This window comes from Pristiophorus japonicus, chromosome 8 (assembly GCF_044704955.1).
Source record: "Pristiophorus japonicus isolate sPriJap1 chromosome 8, sPriJap1.hap1, whole genome shotgun sequence".
NCBI classification, from domain to species: domain Eukaryota; kingdom Metazoa; phylum Chordata; class Chondrichthyes; family Pristiophoridae; genus Pristiophorus; species Pristiophorus japonicus.
Window position 1 is genome coordinate 95,437,484 of NC_091984.1, and position 17,119 is coordinate 95,454,602.

Consider the following 17,119-nt stretch of genomic DNA (forward strand, 5'->3'; position numbering starts at 1 on the left):
CTCTGCTTCCTGTCTGCCAACCAGTTCTCTATCCACATCAGTACATTACCTCCAATACCATGTGCTTTAATTTTGCATAGCAATCTCTTGTATGGGACCTTGTCAAAAGCCTTTTGAAAGTCCAAATACACCACATCCACTGGTTCTCCCTTGTCCACTCTACTCATTACATCCTCAAAAAATTCCAGAAGATTTGTCAAACAAGATTTCCCTTTCATAAATCCATGCTGACTTGGACCGATCCTGTCACTGCTTTCCAAATGCGCTGCTATTTCATCTTTCATAATTGATTCCAACATTTTCCAACATGTCAGGCTAACCGGTCTATAATTATCCATTTTCTCTCTCCCTCCTTTTTTAAAAGGTGGTGTTACATTAGCTACCTTCCACTCCATAGGAACTGATCCAGAGTCGATAGACTGTTGGAAAATGATCACCAATGCATCCACTATTTCTAGAGCCACTTGTTTAAGTACTCTGGGATGCAGACTATCAGGCCCCGCGGATTTATCGGCCTTCAATGCCATCAAATTCCCTAACATAATTTCCTGCCTAATAAGGATTTCCTTCAGTTCCTCCTGCTCACTAGACCCTCAGTCTCCTAGTATTTCCAGAAGGTCATTTGTGTCTTCCTTCGTGAAGACAGAATCAAAGTATTTGTTCAACTGGTCTGCCATTTCTTTGTTCCCCATTATAAATTCACCTGTATCTGACTGCAAGGGACCTATGTTTGTCTTCACTAATCTTTTTCTCTTCACATATCTATAGAAGCTTTTGCAGTCAGTTTTTATGGGCCCAAGTTTCGGGCCGCGCCTAAAACGGCGCAGCAAGGACATGGACGCCTGTTTTTCGCGCCACAAAGTGCGCATAAAAAAAACTCACCTATTCTCCGGCTCCCTGCAGGCCCTCTGGAGCTGAGCACGGCGCAGCACAAACTGTGGGGGGGCGGAGCCAGGTCCCTGTGCTGAAAACAGTGCCGGGACCTCTGCATATGCGCTACAGTGGGCGCGCATGTGCAGTAGCTCCAGGCCCCCAAATCTGTGGGAGGGGCCCGAAGCACACAGCCCCTAGCCCTGGCCGAATGGCCTCACTGGGGCTGCGTGAATAAGGTTCCTCCCACCCGACCGGACCCGACCCAACCCCCGCTCTCCCCACCGCCCCCCCGGCGCCCCAACCTCCGCTCTCCCCACCCCCACCCCGACCTCCGCGACTCTCTTCCCCCCTGGACCTCCGCGACTCTCCCCCCCCACCCCCGACCTCCGCGACTCTCTCTCACCCCCCAGGACCTCCGGGACTCTTCACGCCCGAGACCTGACGCCACCTACCTGTAAATCCAGCCCGAAGTCTTGGGCCCGGCAGTACAGCCTCCTTCTATCACTCCCCTCCCCCCCCTTCTCCCCGTCCCCCCCTCTCCCTTTCCCTCTCCTCTCCTCCCCTCACCCCTCTCCTCCTCCTCCCCCCCACCCTCTCCTCCTCCTCCTCCTTCCACCCCACCCTCCTCCTCCTCCTCCTTCCACCCCACCCTCCTCCTCCTCCTCCTTCCACCCCACCCTCCTCCTCCCGCCCCAACCCCATCCCACCCTCATTCTCTCTCCCCCTCCCACCCCTCCCCCTTCCCCCCTTCTCCCCCCACACCTCCTTTCTCCCCCTCCCCTGCCCCTCGCTGTCAGAAACACAGACACTGACAGACAGAGAATGAGAGACACACACACAGACAGACAGAGAGATAGAGACACTGACAGGGACACACTGGGGGGCGTCCCAGCACGCTGTTGGAGGACTCCCGGTGCTGCAGTCGGTAAGTAGAAAATGGTTTATTTATTGATTTTTAAAATTTATTTTATTTTTAATAAATTTTTTTAGATTGATTTATTGGTTGATTTATTGTTGTATTTATCATTTATTATTGATGATGGCTCTTTATTTGTAAAACTGAAGTGTTTAATGTTTGTAAACTTCCCTTTAAACCACCCCCCCCCCATTCCCTACGCCTGATTTGTAACCTACGCCTGATTTTCTAAAGTGTAGACAAGATTCTTTCGAACGTACAAAAATCTTCACTTACTCCATTCTAAGTTAGTTTGGAGTAAGTTTTCACTGCCGAAACTTTTGTAGGCCTCTCTGACACCTCCTCCCGACTGCCGCTGGCCTCCTGAACTCACGGGCCTTTTGTAGACCTCTCCGACGCCTCCTCCCTATTGTAGGTTTCTTTGATTGTAAAGGGGGATTAATGTGTACTCTTTACTCTCTAGGCATTTGATAAGAGCATCTGCAGGGATGAACATCTGGCAGTCGCTTTCTTTCAACGTGGGATAACTTTGTACAAAACTGAAAAGTAAGTTGCTTTTCTACATCGTTTTGGAGTCAGCGGGTAATGCTGCCACTTGATCAGTGGCTGCCTACAGGTACCAATATTGGACCAGAGCATAGTACTTGGAAAAGTCTTCATTCTGTCTCTCCAGTTTCAATAATGATCTAGAATTACATTTTCGTAACTGTTCAAAAACACTGTTAATGTGACAATTATTACTGACTCACAGCATTGCTTTTATTTAGGCTGTTTCTGAACATAGTGCAATATGTATGCAGGAAGTTGGTGTGATATAATAGAATAATTGAAATTTACATCACGGAAGGAGACCATTTCGGCCCATCGTGTCCGTGCCGGCCTACCAAGAGCTATCCAGCCTAATCCCACTTTCCAGCTCTTGGTCCGTAGCCCTGTGGGTTACGGCACTTTAAGTGCACATCCAAGTACTTTTTCAATGTGGTGAGGGTTTCTGCCTCTACCACCCTTTCAGGCAGTGAGTTCCAGACCCCCACCACCCACTGGGTAAAGATTTTTTCCCTCATATCTCCTCTAAATTTCCCCCCAATTACTTTAAATCTATGCTCCCTGGTTGTTGCTCCCTTTGCCAAGGGAAACAGGTCTTTCCTATCCACTCTATCCAGGCCCCTCATAATTTTATACACCTCAATCAAGTCTCCCCTCAGCCTCCTCTGTTCCAAAGAAAACAGACCCAGCATTTCCAATCCTTCCTCATAGCCAAAATTCTCCAGTCCAGACAACATTCTTGTAAATCTCCTCTGCACTCTTTCCAGTGCAATCACATCTTTCCTGTAATGTGGTGACCAGAACTGCACACAGTACTCCAGCTGCAGCCTAACCAGTATTTTATACAGTTCAAGCATAATCTGCTTGCTCTTGTATTCCATGCCTCGATTAATAAAGGCAAGTATTCCAGATGCCTTCTTAACCACTGTATCTACCTGGCCTGCTACATTCAGGGATCTGTGGACATGCACTCCAAGGTCCCTTTGTTCCTGAACACTTTTCAGTGTCGTACCATTTAATGTGTATTCCCTTGCCTTGTTAGATCTCCCCCAATGCATTACCTCACACTTATCCGGATTTAATTTCATTTGCCATTGTTCTGCCCACCTGACGAGTACATTGATATCTTCCTGCAATCTGTAGCTTTCTTCTTCATTATCAACCACCAACATTCAAGTCCAAGTCATTGAAAAATACCACAAAAAGCAAGGGACCCAGCACTGAGCCCTGCGGAACCCCACTGGAAACAGCCTTCCAGTCACAAAAACACCCATCAACCCTTACCCTTTGCTTCCTGCCACCGAGCCAATTTTGGATCCAACATGTCACTTTGCCCTGGATCCTATGGACTACTATTTTGTGACCAGTCTGCCATGTGGGACCATATCAAAAGCGGATATGTATGCAGGAAGTTGGTGCAATATGTATGCAGGAAGTTGCAAGTCAAAAATTCTTGATGACAATATCCATTTAAGTTAAAAATTGCATATTTTTGGAGTTGAATTTTTTTCCCTTCTGTAACTTTGCATTTTGTTACTCAGTTATGAAGAGGCCTTGAGGGACTTTAGAGAAGCATTTAACCAACTGAGGGGGAATCAGTTGATTGACTACAATCAGCTTGGCCTGAGGTACAAGCTGGGCACTTGTCAAGTAAGTACATTTAAAGAGCCGGTACACTGGCATTGCTCAACTGAAGACCATCCACCCAGTGTTTGGTCACCTTCAGAAACTGTGGGCACCATGGAGTGCTGCACATTGTGGCTGCTTCCTAGATAATGGGCACTAACGTGCATGATGAATTTTCTGCAGTTGGACACCACCTGAACATTAACTGAATGAAAACCTTTTCTCTTCATAAAAGTAGATAATATAAAGAGTCCCAGTGCAGAGATAATCATAGAATGGTTACAGCACGGAAGAAGGTCATTCAGCCCGTTGAGCCCGTGCTGGCTCTCTGCTAGTCCCACTCCCCCGCCCTTTCCCCGTAGACCTGAACATTTTTTTCTTTCAGGTTCTTATCCAATTCCCTTTTGAAAGCAGTGATTGAGCCTGCCTCCAGCACCACTTTCAGGCAGTGCATTCCAGATCATAACCACTCACTGCGTTAAAATGTTTTTTCTTGCGTCACCTTTGATTCTTTTGCCAATCGCCTTAAATCTGTGTCCTCTGGTTCTCAACCCTTCTGCCAATGGGAACAGTTTCTCTCTATCTACTCTGTCTGAACCCTCATGATTTTGGACACCTCCCATTTCCTGGAACTAAATCCAGCAGTACTTCTTTCCTTCTTAGCAAAAACATGCTGATCCAGCGAGCAGTCTTGGATGCATTCTTAAAAAAAAAACTGTTGTCCACTTTGGCCACATGTATTACCTTTATGTTAATCTATTTAAAAAAGTTAACATCACCATGTTAATGATACATAACTTTTTCAACTGTATGCAAATCTTCTCCTCTATTTTATCTCCATTGTTTGGTAGCCTGCAATGCATACCAAGAATTGTACCTCTTCCCTTCCTATACCATAACTTTATCTGTATAGATATCATAACACAACACTCTATAATATTACTACATTTTATTGCTGAGATAGAATCCTTTATTGATACTACCACTCCGCCTCATTTTTCCCTCTCTTGTGAGACCGTTATAATTAGGAACATTAAGTTCCCAGTCATGTTCAAACACAAGCCATGTCTCTTTTCATCATCATCATCACAGGCAATCCCTCGGAGTCGAGGATGACTTGCTTTCACTCAAAGTGAATTCTCGGGTGACTGAGGAGTCCAATGCGGCAATTACAGTCTCTGTCACAGGTGGGGCAGTGATTGAAGGAAAGGGTGGGTGGGGAGCCTGGGTTGACGCATGCTCCTTCCGCTGTCTACTTTTGGTTTCTGCTTGTTCTCGGTGATGGGACTCGAGGTGCTTAGTGTCCTCCCGGATGCTCTTCCTCCACTTTGGGCGGTCTTGGGCCAGGGATTCCCAGGGGTCGGTGGGGATGTTGCACTTTATCAAGGAGGCTTTGAGGGTGTTATTGAAGCATTTCCTCTGCCCACCTGAGGCTCGCTTGCCGTGTCGAAGCTCCACGTAGAGCGCTTGCTTTGGGAGTCTCGTGTCAGGCATGTGGACGATGTGGCCCGCCCAATGGAGCTGATCAAGTGTGGTCATTGCTTCAATGCTGGGGATGTTGGCCTGAGCAAGAACACTGACATTGATGCGTCTATCCTGCCAATGGATTTGCAGGATCTTGCAAATGTCTCTTTTATAGCTAGTATATCATACTTTTTGCAAATGAGGGCAACAGCTGCCTGGTCAAAGATCTGTATCCTGTCAAGCTGATGCCTCCATCCACAGGGAAAATTCTGAATGTGGTGCTCCATCCAAAACAATGTTCACCACTTGCTTACAGAGGTGCGCACTGCAGATTGCCTGTCCTGGTGTGGCAGATGTTCCTTGGGGTGGGTTGAAAGGATGCCAACTCTGCCAGCCTGAAGAATGCCAACACTATGGCAGCCTGTCCCATGCAGTGAACAGCTCCTGCAGTAGGGGTGGTTGTGGTCTAAAGATATTTGTTGGCTCATCTGAATTCTGATGTGTATTCAGAAAGCACCAAGGAATACCCACACTGGCCTAGTGTAAAGTGCCTTGTCAAAGCCAGCAAGAATAATGAAGAAAAGTATGGTTGGAGAAAAAAAATTGTAGAATTCAACAATGGAGACCTTCAGGAAAAAACAACGAATACATGGAGCAAAATTCAGCCAAGTGCCATGATCATGCACATCCTCGCCTGACCCAAAAATATATATATTTAAAACCCACCTTCTCCTTTCAAGAGTGTGACCTGAGCAGGCAAGCTCCCAAACACTCTGGTGCACTATTTCTTTGGATAAGACAGGCATTTTGGTGAAGTCTAAACCAAGATTTAGTATGTGACCCCAAACAGCTAATTTAAATAGGTAACAGAAGCCCAGGTGTGCCGGTAGTGTGGCCAGCCAGACATTGTCCCAAACGCTGGTCATAAGATCAGGCATGGTCAGAATCAGGCACACAAACTCCAGCACCTGATTCTCTAACATGCCCGCCCTGTGCAAGGCTAATAAAGGCTCGGAATATTTACTCTGTTTCGTATAGTATAGTATTAGGCAGTCCCTCCTATCGAGGATGACCTGCTTCCACATCAAAAAGGGATGCGTTCACAGGTGTTTCAATAAGGGACCCGACATTCTAGGTCCTAAACTACATATTGAAGGGTGGAAGATGACTGTGTGTGGATTCTTTTAACGTGGGGTGGCCGTTGCACATCAGCCACCACATGGGCTTGACAGAGCTAGGTCTTGATCCAGCAGCAAGGGTTAACCAAGACGACTGGAGACCAAGCTCTGCTGCACGGACCTAGTGTGCACGCATGCTCCTACTATCCATAGATCGCAGTGTGGGCTGGCCCATGCTGCCCCGGGCCCTCGCCTCTTCTGGGCCCTGAACCCTTGCCTCTTCTGGGCCCCGATCACGATGCTCTTGGGCCCCGATCTCTCACCGCTCCCCCGATCAAAAATGGAGCAGTCAGTAACAGGACGTCAATTAGTCTCCTCTTATTTTGGAGACATCAAATATCGACACACTGTTATTTGAAATATCAAAATATTAAATTCCAGCCTAGTTGAAGGGTTATTATCAGCAGAAACAAACGGCAACTAACAGAATGAACACGATTCAGTAGGGATATGAATAACAGCAGCAATAACTGCAGAATCCAACCCCTGCAGTCACTTGTGAACTCGCTGGTGTGTCAGCAGGGCAGATGACTGAATGAATCCCTTCCCACACACTGAGCAGGTGACCAGTCTCTCCCCAGTGAGAACTTGCTGGTGTTTTAGCAGGTTGGATGACTGAGTGAATCTCTTGTTTCGTATTTCAATGCTTGTTATTAACAGCTGATGTTTTAAACTTATAGGTAGAAGAAATACCAGTTCTCTATACTTAGACTTTTGCTGATTGATCTTTCTAGGTACTTCACAATGTGGCACTGGGACATGCCACAATGCAGATGTGGGGCAAGGCTGAAGAGGCTATAAAGAAAGCCTTAACTTTTAAAACCGAGGCCAAGCACAATTTTGTGGATCGAGCTCTGGAAGCTATTACGGTATTGACTCTGTTCAATTGATCACAGGCCTCTAAAGCCTTCTTTATCATCCTGTCCTCTAATGTGCCCACTTTAATTTCCTACCCTTTGTGCCCACACTATCGCCTGTCCTCTGTGCCCACTGTATCCTCTGTGCCCACTGTACCGTCCGTCCCTGTGCTCACTGTATCCTCTGTGCCCACTGTATCACCCTGTCCTCTGTGCCCACTGCATCCTTATGCCCCCTGCATCCTTTGTGCCCACTGTACCATCCTGTCCTCTGTGCCCACTGTATCCTTTGTGCCCACTGTACTGTCCTGTCCTCTAATCTGACTGATTTGGTTATGTTTTTACTAGAATGCTTATTAAAATGTATAGGACATGAATTTGTGGTCGGAGACTTCCCACAGGTGATTTCGTCTGATCTGCAAGAAAAGTACAAACCTACCTGATGGTCCCAGAGGTTTGAACACGTAGTCCTGGGCCTGCGGGCATATGCCTGCGTAAAGGCCCACAGTTGGAGTACTGTGTGCAGTTCTGGTCACCACATTACAGGAAAGATGTGATTGCACTGGAAAGTGTGCAGAGAAGATTTACAAGAATGTTGCCTGGACTGGAGAATTTTGGCTCCGAGGAAAGATTGGAGATACTGGGTCTGTTTTCTTTGGAACAGAGCAGGCTGAGGGGGAGACCTGATTGAGGTGTATAAAATTATGATGCGCCTGGATAGAGTGGATAGGAAGGACCTGTTTCCCTAGGCAGAGGGGTCAACAACTAGGGAGCATAGATTTAAAATGTTTGGGGGGAGGTTTAGAGGAGATATGAGGGGAAATTTCTTCACCTAGAGGGTAGTGGGGATCTAGAACTCACTGCCTGAAAGAGTGGTGAAGGCAGAAACCCTCACCACATTTAGGAAATACTTGGATGTGCACTTAAAGTGCCGTAATCTACAGGGCTATGGACCAAGAGCTGGGAAGTGGGAGTAGGTTGGATAGCTTTGATGGCGAGCATGGACACGATGGGCTGAAATGGCCTCCTTCCGTGCTGTAAATTTCTATGATTCAATGATTCTATATCAGGGGTTCCATGTGACCTGGAATCTTGTATCGACTCAGGACAAAATTCGGTTGTGGAAATGTAAGTGAAAGTAAGTGCTGAGAGTAATTCCTCCCACAATGCAGTGCTCCTTTCTAAAACAACTCCTGTAGGGTTGAGAATGTCATTTTTAAAAAAATATATTGACTGGATCTAATCCCCGATTCCTCTTCATAGAAGAGGGAGCTGTTTGAACTGCTGCAGCTGCCAGCAGGAGAACTCTTCAGACCGAAGAAAAAAGTAGTGGCTCAGCTGGAAAAGCAGGACTTCCTGGGAGAGGCCAAGGTACCGACTCATTTCCAAAACATTCCCACCATCAAACAGTACTCGGAATGATTTTGAGCATCAAACCTCTGTGAATATCATCGTCGAGCGACTTGCTCAGCAGAGCTCCAGCCCGCTGCTGTGAATGTCGTGTGCACTGCTGCTGACCAGGAGCTGCACTGCACAAACACAGATATGGTTGTAAACTCTTTGGGAAATTACAAAGAAATGGGATATTTGTGGTCTCGTCCAAAAAGAGTAAGGCCTGAGAACCCCTTTTGTAAATAGAGGTACCATCTTGTGCCAAGTTCAAAACTAGACCGAGTTTGGGATGGACAGGGAGGGGGTGGGATCATGGCCTCAGTTCTAAGGCTTGCTCTGCTGCTGATGAAAAACCATGAGCCTTAATAATTAATGGATCCACATCACAAGAAACAAAAGTAAAATATTGACTTTTATTTGAAAAATAGATGTTTTTGTTCCATTTATGGTTTAGATATTTCTGGACAGCTGCTGAACACCTGGAGGGATGACAACATAAAATTGGACAGGTGGTAATATTCGGGGAGTAGACATTGTGCAACATAACCTCTTCAACATGATTTTCTTTCATTTTTTTCAAAGCTAAATATTGAATACAGAATCAAGCATTTTTAACTCCTGTTTTTGTAGTTCATGCTTCACTTACCCTGCAGAGAATGTGACAGTTGACCTGCTTTTATGCCTCTGCCAATGTTGTTCTTGTACTTAAGAACATAAGAAATAGGAGCAGGAGTCGGCCATTTGGCCCCTCGAGCTTGCTCCGCCATTCAATAAGATCATGGCTAATCTAATCCTGGCCTCAACTCCACTTTTCTGCCCGCTCCCCATAACCCTTGATGCCCTATTGTTCAAGAATCTGTCTATCTCCACCTTAAATATATTCAATGACCCAGCCTTCACAGCTCTCTGGGGTAGAGAATTCCAAAGATTCACGGCCCTCTGAGAGAAGAAATTCTTCCTCATTTCTGTCTTAAATGGATCGAATGAATGACCTTTGCATCTTTTTGGGGGAAATTGGATCAACATTTGAAGCAGAGAAAGATATAGGGTGGTTGGGGGAGAGCTGGGGCGATGGGATTAGGTTTGGATTGCTCGAGCGAAGAGCTGACACAGGCACTGTGAGCCGATGGCCCCCTTCTGTGCTCCAGTGGTTCTCCAACAGTTGCCTGGCCGCCACTGGCCATCTTCCACCAATGGCTGAGACCAGAATGTTACTGGGGTAAATGAGACTTCGTGTGATAGTGTAAAACAGGTGATAGTGACTCAACACCCTGTCATACATCACTAACCATTTTTGTTTCTGTTGATTTCAATCAAAATAAAAATGGTGAGTAATGTAAAACGGGCTGCCCATTCACTATCACCCGTGTTATACTATCACCCGTGTCATACTATCACCCGTGTCAAAATGACCCCCGCTGTGCAGACCAGCACTATGGTGACCGAGCCTGGTTCTTCACTGTGCTTTCTCATTGTACAATACGTCTTCAATACAAGTCTTTTATGAATGAACTTTGTGTTTGCTGTGTGTTTTAGTGTTAAATGGGTTATCTTCGAGAATGATATTGTAGTTCAGAACTAAGTCAGCATTGTGCAGACTGCTGATGAGACAGAACATTCACCCAGAGATTAAAGACTGATTCCAGCTGCTGTCTTTTTGCTTGCATTCCAGGTGGTAGCATCGATCATTGACAAAGATGCATTCTCTGGCTTCGCTCCCCTGCAACCTCTGGTACATTTCATTTTATAAGATTGTTTAAAAAAAACAATTAACATATGGCTGAGACAACAAGGTATTAAGTTTAATTAATCTCTGGTTTAGAGAGTGTCGACTTGATGCAAAAGTTACTTTTGTTGGAAACATGGGCCCCGAAATTCCTTTGTTCTGATGCCGAATGAACTGTACAGTCTGGGTGGACTGTTATGAATTTGGGGCCGGACCTGGTTGCACCGAGAACCTACCCCTTTTTGCCCCGTCAGAAATTCTTTTAGTCATGGGCCTGATAATAAACAGAACCGGCTTAACATTACCTAACTCTGATCCCTCAAAATGGAATCACGAGCGCGATTTTACTGTATGAGTGAATCTAATGGCATCGGCCATTAGTTAGACTTACCTTGCCCATTTAGATTGATTTTATACATAGGATGTTGCTGAAAGTGTGAGCAGATAACGTCACAGCAAGGGAAACTGGGCATCTGGGACCTAATGAATAGGGCAAGCAACCGTGTATCTCCTTAACCAATCAGGTTGAAGGATTGCGACATCAACAGTATAAGGACTGAGAAGGAAATGTAAATTAGAGTGGGTGAATTCAATGTCCAATCAGGCACAGAAAGAGAAATAAAGAGAGGGAAAAAAGATTGGATTAAAAGAGAGAGAAAAAAGACAATGTATTGAAACATTTAAAAAAAAATTTAAATCTCCAACAATTAAAATCTGAAGGAATGAGACCCACCCTCCACAATAGTTCATTTTTAGTGCCAGAGAAGTGGATTGGATTAACATTTATCACGTCGTTAAAGAGAGTACTTAGACTGGAATAGACAAGACTTAACTTTCTGTAATGAGTTTAGTTCATATCTACTGCGCAAATAGGATATGTTTATTTGTACTGCCAAAATGTCCGCCTTGTCTCTGATTGGCTCTCCATTAGCACATGACCTATTGCTGATTGGTCCCCTTGGAGGATAAGCCACACCCTGAAGTTTCTTGGAATGTGTAACTGGAACTGCCCAGCACAAGTTCTGAGTGAATTTGCAAATTGTAATTCGATCCATTTTGATTTCAGAAGCCACAGAGGATAGGTCTCCCCAAAAGCCACCAAGTTCCAGCTGAAGTCCCTTACCTCAGCATAAGTGCTGCCTCCCCCAGCCAAAGTCCCTTACCACCCCCTCCCCCCCGCCCCTCCAGCCACCATAGATGGGGCATTGTGTGTGGATCATGGATTGTTAACAGATTTATTGGGTATGAAGTGAATAGTGACAGTGTCGTGACTTCTGGATTTCATCCACTCCAACAATGTTCCTTGTAACACATGCACCGAGCGTTCCAAGAAATTGGGTGTGGTGTAAAGGGAGTTGGAAGAACGTGATCTGTCTTCCCTGAATTCCCCCTCTCCCCTCCCGCTTCCACTCTCTCTTTCCCCCCCCCCACCCGTGTCTCTCTCTTTCCCCCCCCCCGTGTCTCTCTCTCTCTCTCTCCCCTCCCCTCTCTCTCCTTCCCCCACTGTGTCCCTCTCTTTCCCCCTCCCCCGGGTCTCTCTCTCTTCTGCCTTCCTGTCTTCCTACAGCAATTTCACGCCATTCAATGCATTTCAGTGGTGAGCCAGACAGTGAGATGCAGTTTTCCCAAAGCTAATGGCGGAGCGGCATGACTCAGATATCAACTTATGGAATTTTTGAGTTTAACCACACATCTACCCCTTGCCTGAAGTTGCTGTACCATTTATACATAAATAAGTGCGACTGCCATTAGCCTCACCGTTATTCTGACGGGAAAATCTGAGCCGATATCTACAGCAAGAAGTGACATTTAATTTTAAATTATTTCTATTTAGTTTGCAGCGTTATATAGTCATTTGGAAGCATATGTTTGGCATATTTATTTTGTAACAAGATTAAGTAGAAGTATTAGTACTTAAAAAAAATAATAATTTCTGTGTCACTTTTATTGGCCAAGATAAAATGATCATTTTCTATATGTTGTTTGTAAAAGTATGCTTTCACTATAAATAAGTGTCTAACAACTGCTTGCATTTCTAATTCTTGCTTTTTCCTCCTATGTTGATTTCCTTTCATTCTCTACATGCCTGTGAAACACTTGACCATCTGTGCCAACTTATGCCTGCTGGTTTCTGATGCCTATTATATTGAATTTCTCCCTCACAGCCCATTTCTATGAACTTGATGCATTGACATGCACCGAGACCCACAGCCCAAAGAAACTGCACCAATCATATATTAGATCACACACTGTCCAACCTTCAAAAGAATACAACCATTTTATCTGGTTTCAAATCACTATGGGCTCAATTTTGGCCAGGAGTTGCTCCATTTTTTTGGGAGTAACTTGGTTTTTCTGGCTTAACTTAAAAATCCCCATTTTCCCCAATCAATTTGCATCAGCGTAACTGAGCTAGTTACGATTATTTTAGGTAATTCTTTTTTTTCTCAAAGGGGGGTGGCGTTACCAGCCACCTACACCAGTTCTGCCCATTTAGGCAACTTTGGCCAGCTAATAGTTGCTCCATTTCTACCTAGGCCAGCGTATGTGGCCTCTTCAGAAAATCCTTGCGGAGAGTTAAAGAAATCAGCACAGGTAGGTACATCAGAGATCATTCGGCCTGGGATAGGGGCGGGAAGCAGAGAGGACCTAAACCAACCAAGCTTTAGGGAACAGCCATCCTTCTTTCACACAGTTAAAATAAGAAGAAATAAAAAATTAACTTTCTACCTTCATCTTCAAAATGCAATGCAGCTTTCTGCACTCTGCCCGGGAAGGCAGTGAGCCGGTGTGGGAGGCCACTCGGCTTGGGCTAGGGCGGGACAACGCACCGGGAGGCCACTCAGCCTGGGCTAGGGGCAGGAGTGATGGAACTAACCGGCTGAAAATCAATGGAGAGGCAGGGGGGAAGGAAGGGAGGGAGCGAGCTACCTGGCAAACATCGGGGCCCATTGCCAACTTCCCGCGCTACTGCGCATGCGCGGACATCACCACTATCCACTGTGCATGTGCAGACGTCCCGGCACAGTTTTCGGTGCAGAACGCTGGCTCCGCCCCCCAAATCCACTGGCCACGCTGCATGACTGCAGTGAAGAGGCCAGGCAGCGGCCAAAGTTGCAACATTTTTTACCGGCGCATCTCGGCACATAAATAAGCGGTGCAACTCTGGTAAGTGCACCAACAAACGGGCTCGGCCAAAATTGAGGCCTAAGAAAGGCAGGGTCTAGTAAAAATATACAAATAATTTTCGCCTTCCCTTTCTATTCCTGATGGTAGTGGCTCATGGGGGAGCGCAGTTCAACATGAAGCAGTGGTGCAAGTTTATCATTTTTTGTGTGTGAGTCTGGCTCATGAGTGTCTATTCATCCATGGAATCCATCACAGCGAAGCCCAGTTCAATAGCCATACACGTGGACTTTTCATGAATCGATCAATAGGCCACACACATGGACTTTTCAAACACTCAATCAATAGTAATCATGAATGGAAACCCTGGCTGATTATTTTTTCTCTCTCTCCATCTCTAGCTTAGGGACAATGATGCCAGTTGTGATGCTCTACTACTGTCCTCGATGAGATCATTTAGCCCAGATAGGGTATTGATGCAGTTCTTCCGGATCGGGGTCAAACAGAGGTGCGTCATCGCCCCAACCCTCTTCTCAATCTTCCTCGCTGCCATGCTCCACCTCACCATTGACAAGCTCCACGCTGGAGTGGAACTAAACTACAGAACCAGTGGGAAGCTGTTCAACCTGCGCCATCTCCAGGCCAGGTCCAAGACCACCCCAAACTCTGTCATCGAGCTACAGTACATGGATGACGCAAACAGAGGCTGAACTCCAGGACATAGTCGACGTATTTACTGAGGCGTATGAAAGCATGGGTCTTACGCTAAACATCAGTAAGAGAAAGGTCATCCACCAGCCTGTCCTCACCGCACAGCACTGCCCCTTAGATATCACGATCCATGGTGTGGCCCTGGACAACGTGGACCACTTCCCATATCTCGGGAGCCTCCTATCAACAAGAGCAGGCATTGATGATGAGATCCAACACCTTCTCCAGTGCGCCAGTGCAGCCTTCGGCTGCCTGAGGAAAAGAGTGTTTGAAGACCAGGCTCTCAAAACTGTCACCAAGCTCATGGTCTACAGGGCCGCAGTAATATCCGCCCTCCTGTATGGCTCAGAGATGTGGACACCTCAAGTCGCTGGAGAAATACCACCAATGATGTCTCCGCAAGATTCTACAAATCTCCTGGGAGGACAGACGCACCGACATTAGAATCCTTATCCAAGCCAACATCCCCAGCATTGAAGCACTGACCACACTTGATCAGCTCTGCTGCGCAGGCCACATAGTTCGCATGCCAGATGATATGTCCTTACTATACAGTACAAATGCACACGAGGCCCATACTTGAGAGAAGGTCACTCTGTGACCAATAACCTTTATTTCCCAGCACTGAAGTGATGAAGGTGGGTGGTGCTTCCCCTTTTATACCTGAAAGACCAGGTTAGGAGTGTCTCCCACAAGTTCACCACCTAGTGGTCAATGTTCTCACAGTGTACAACTTAGGTCAGTTTATACATGGGTTCAATGACCGTTAAATACATGACATCACCTCCCCCCCAAAGTTTTATTGGGATCACAGGTTAAGTCTCTCTGGTGGTTTACGCTCCCTTGTAGAGCGCCTGAGTTGGGGCTCCGGTTGTTGAGCGCTGGCCTGAGTGTCTGCTGTTTGCAGTGCCTCAGGCCTGTCCGGACTGCCCACAGTGACTGGGCTCTCCTCCCTTTGGTTCCGGTGTTCGGTCACCTGTGGTGGAGTGAACTCTACATTGTGTTCTTCCTCTGCTTCTTCTATGGGGTTGCTGAACCTCCTTTTTGTTTGATCCACGTGTTTGCGGCAGATTTGTCCACTGGTAAGTTTAACGACCAGAATCCTATTCCCCTCTTTAGCAATCACAGTGCCTGTGAGCCATTTAGGCCCTGCAGCGTAGTTGAGAACAAAGACAGGGTCATTGACATCAATACATCGCGCCCTCGCATTCCCGTCATGGTAGTCACATTGTGACTGGCGGCTGCTCTCAACAATTTCTTTCATGGTGGGGTGTATAAGGGATAACCTGGTTTTGAGCGTCCTTTTCATTAGCAGCTCTGCGGGTAGGACCCCTGTGAGTGAGTGTGGTCGGGATCTATTGGCCAACGGGGGGTGTGATAAGCGGCTTTGTAGGGAACCCCCTTGGATTCTGAGCATCCCCTGTTTGATTATCTGCACTGCTCGTTCCACCTGGCCGTTTGAGGCTGGCTTGAACGGTGCCGTTCCGACATGGTTGATACCATTTCCTGCCATGAAGTCCTGGAATTCAATGCTTGTAAAGCACAGGCCATTGTCACTGACCAAGACGTGGGCGGCGAACATTGCCCGTAGACTACCGTGGCTTGAATTGAGAATGTCACACGCGATCCATTTGGAGTAGGTGTCTACTACAACCAAAAACATTTTTCCTATGAAAGGACCCTGCGTAGTCCACATGGATGCGTGACCATGGTTTGGCGGGCCAGGACCAAGGGCTAAGGGGGGCTTCCCTGGATGCATTGCCCAGCTGGGCGCACATGTTGCACCTGTGAACACAAAGTTCCAGGTCTGCAACTATCCCTGGCCACCAAACGTGTGACCTGGCAATTGCCTTCATCATGACAATGCCCGGGTGCTCATTATGGAGTTCTCTGATGGAACATTTCTCTGCCCATCTGGGACATGATTACTCGGTTTCCCCATAGTAGACAATCGGCCTGAATTGAGAGTTCATCCTTGCGCCTGTGAAATGGTTTGAATTCCTCAGGGCATGCCCCATACATGGCTGCCCAGTCCCCATTCAGGACACATTTATTGACTAAAGACAGTAGCGGGTCTCTATTTGTCCAGACTTTGATCTGACGGGCTGTCAAGGATGATCCTTTGCTTTCGAAAGCTCCCACAGCCATGACCATCTCAGCAGCATGCTCGGTTGCCCCCTCGGTGGTGGCTGCTGAGTGCATCGGCGCAGTTTTCAGTGCCCGGTCTGTGCCAAATTGTATAGTCATAGGCGGCTAAAGTGAGTGCCCACCTCTGTATGCGGACCGATGCATTTGCATTTATGGCCTTGTTGTCGGCCAAAAGGGACGTTAGGGGTTTGTGTTCTGTCTCCAACTCAAATTTCCTGCCGAACAGGTACTGGTGCATTTTTTTTTACAGCATATACACATGCAAGCGCTTCCTTTTCTACCATCCCGTAGCCCTGTTCTGCCTGGGACAGACTTCTGGAGGCATAAGCTACCGGCTGTAACTGACCCTTGGCATTAACATGCTGCAACACACACCCGACACCATAGGACGATGCGTCGCACGTTAAAACAAGTTTCTTACATGGGTCATATAGCGTTAACAGGTTGTTGGAACATAACAAATTGCGTGCTCTATCAAAAGCCCTTTCCCGGCTGTTCCCCCAGAACCATTCGCGACCTTTGCATAGGAGCACGTGTAGCGGCTCTAACAGCCTGC

At 46.7% G+C, this 17,119-nt stretch overlaps 2 protein-coding genes across 5 annotated transcripts in view; one reads left to right on the top strand and one right to left on the bottom strand.

The window, feature by feature from the left end:
* LOC139268639 (nmrA-like family domain-containing protein 1) overlaps nucleotides 1-17,119 on the bottom strand; it is a 147,828-nt gene that overhangs the window by 118,922 nt on the left and 11,787 nt on the right. The gene's annotated exons all lie outside the window — the stretch shown is intronic.
* Nucleotides 1-17,119, top strand: part of ncf2 (neutrophil cytosolic factor 2) — a 67,277-nt gene that overhangs the window by 12,112 nt on the left and 38,046 nt on the right. The window contains exons 2-6 of the mRNA XM_070887122.1: nucleotides 2,253-2,335; nucleotides 3,877-3,985; nucleotides 7,338-7,472; nucleotides 8,724-8,831; nucleotides 10,525-10,584. Coding sequence (XP_070743223.1) covers nucleotides 2,253-2,335; nucleotides 3,877-3,985; nucleotides 7,338-7,472; nucleotides 8,724-8,831; nucleotides 10,525-10,584 — 495 coding nt within the window. The remainder of the gene's footprint in view (nucleotides 1-2,252; nucleotides 2,336-3,876; nucleotides 3,986-7,337; nucleotides 7,473-8,723; nucleotides 8,832-10,524; nucleotides 10,585-17,119) is intronic.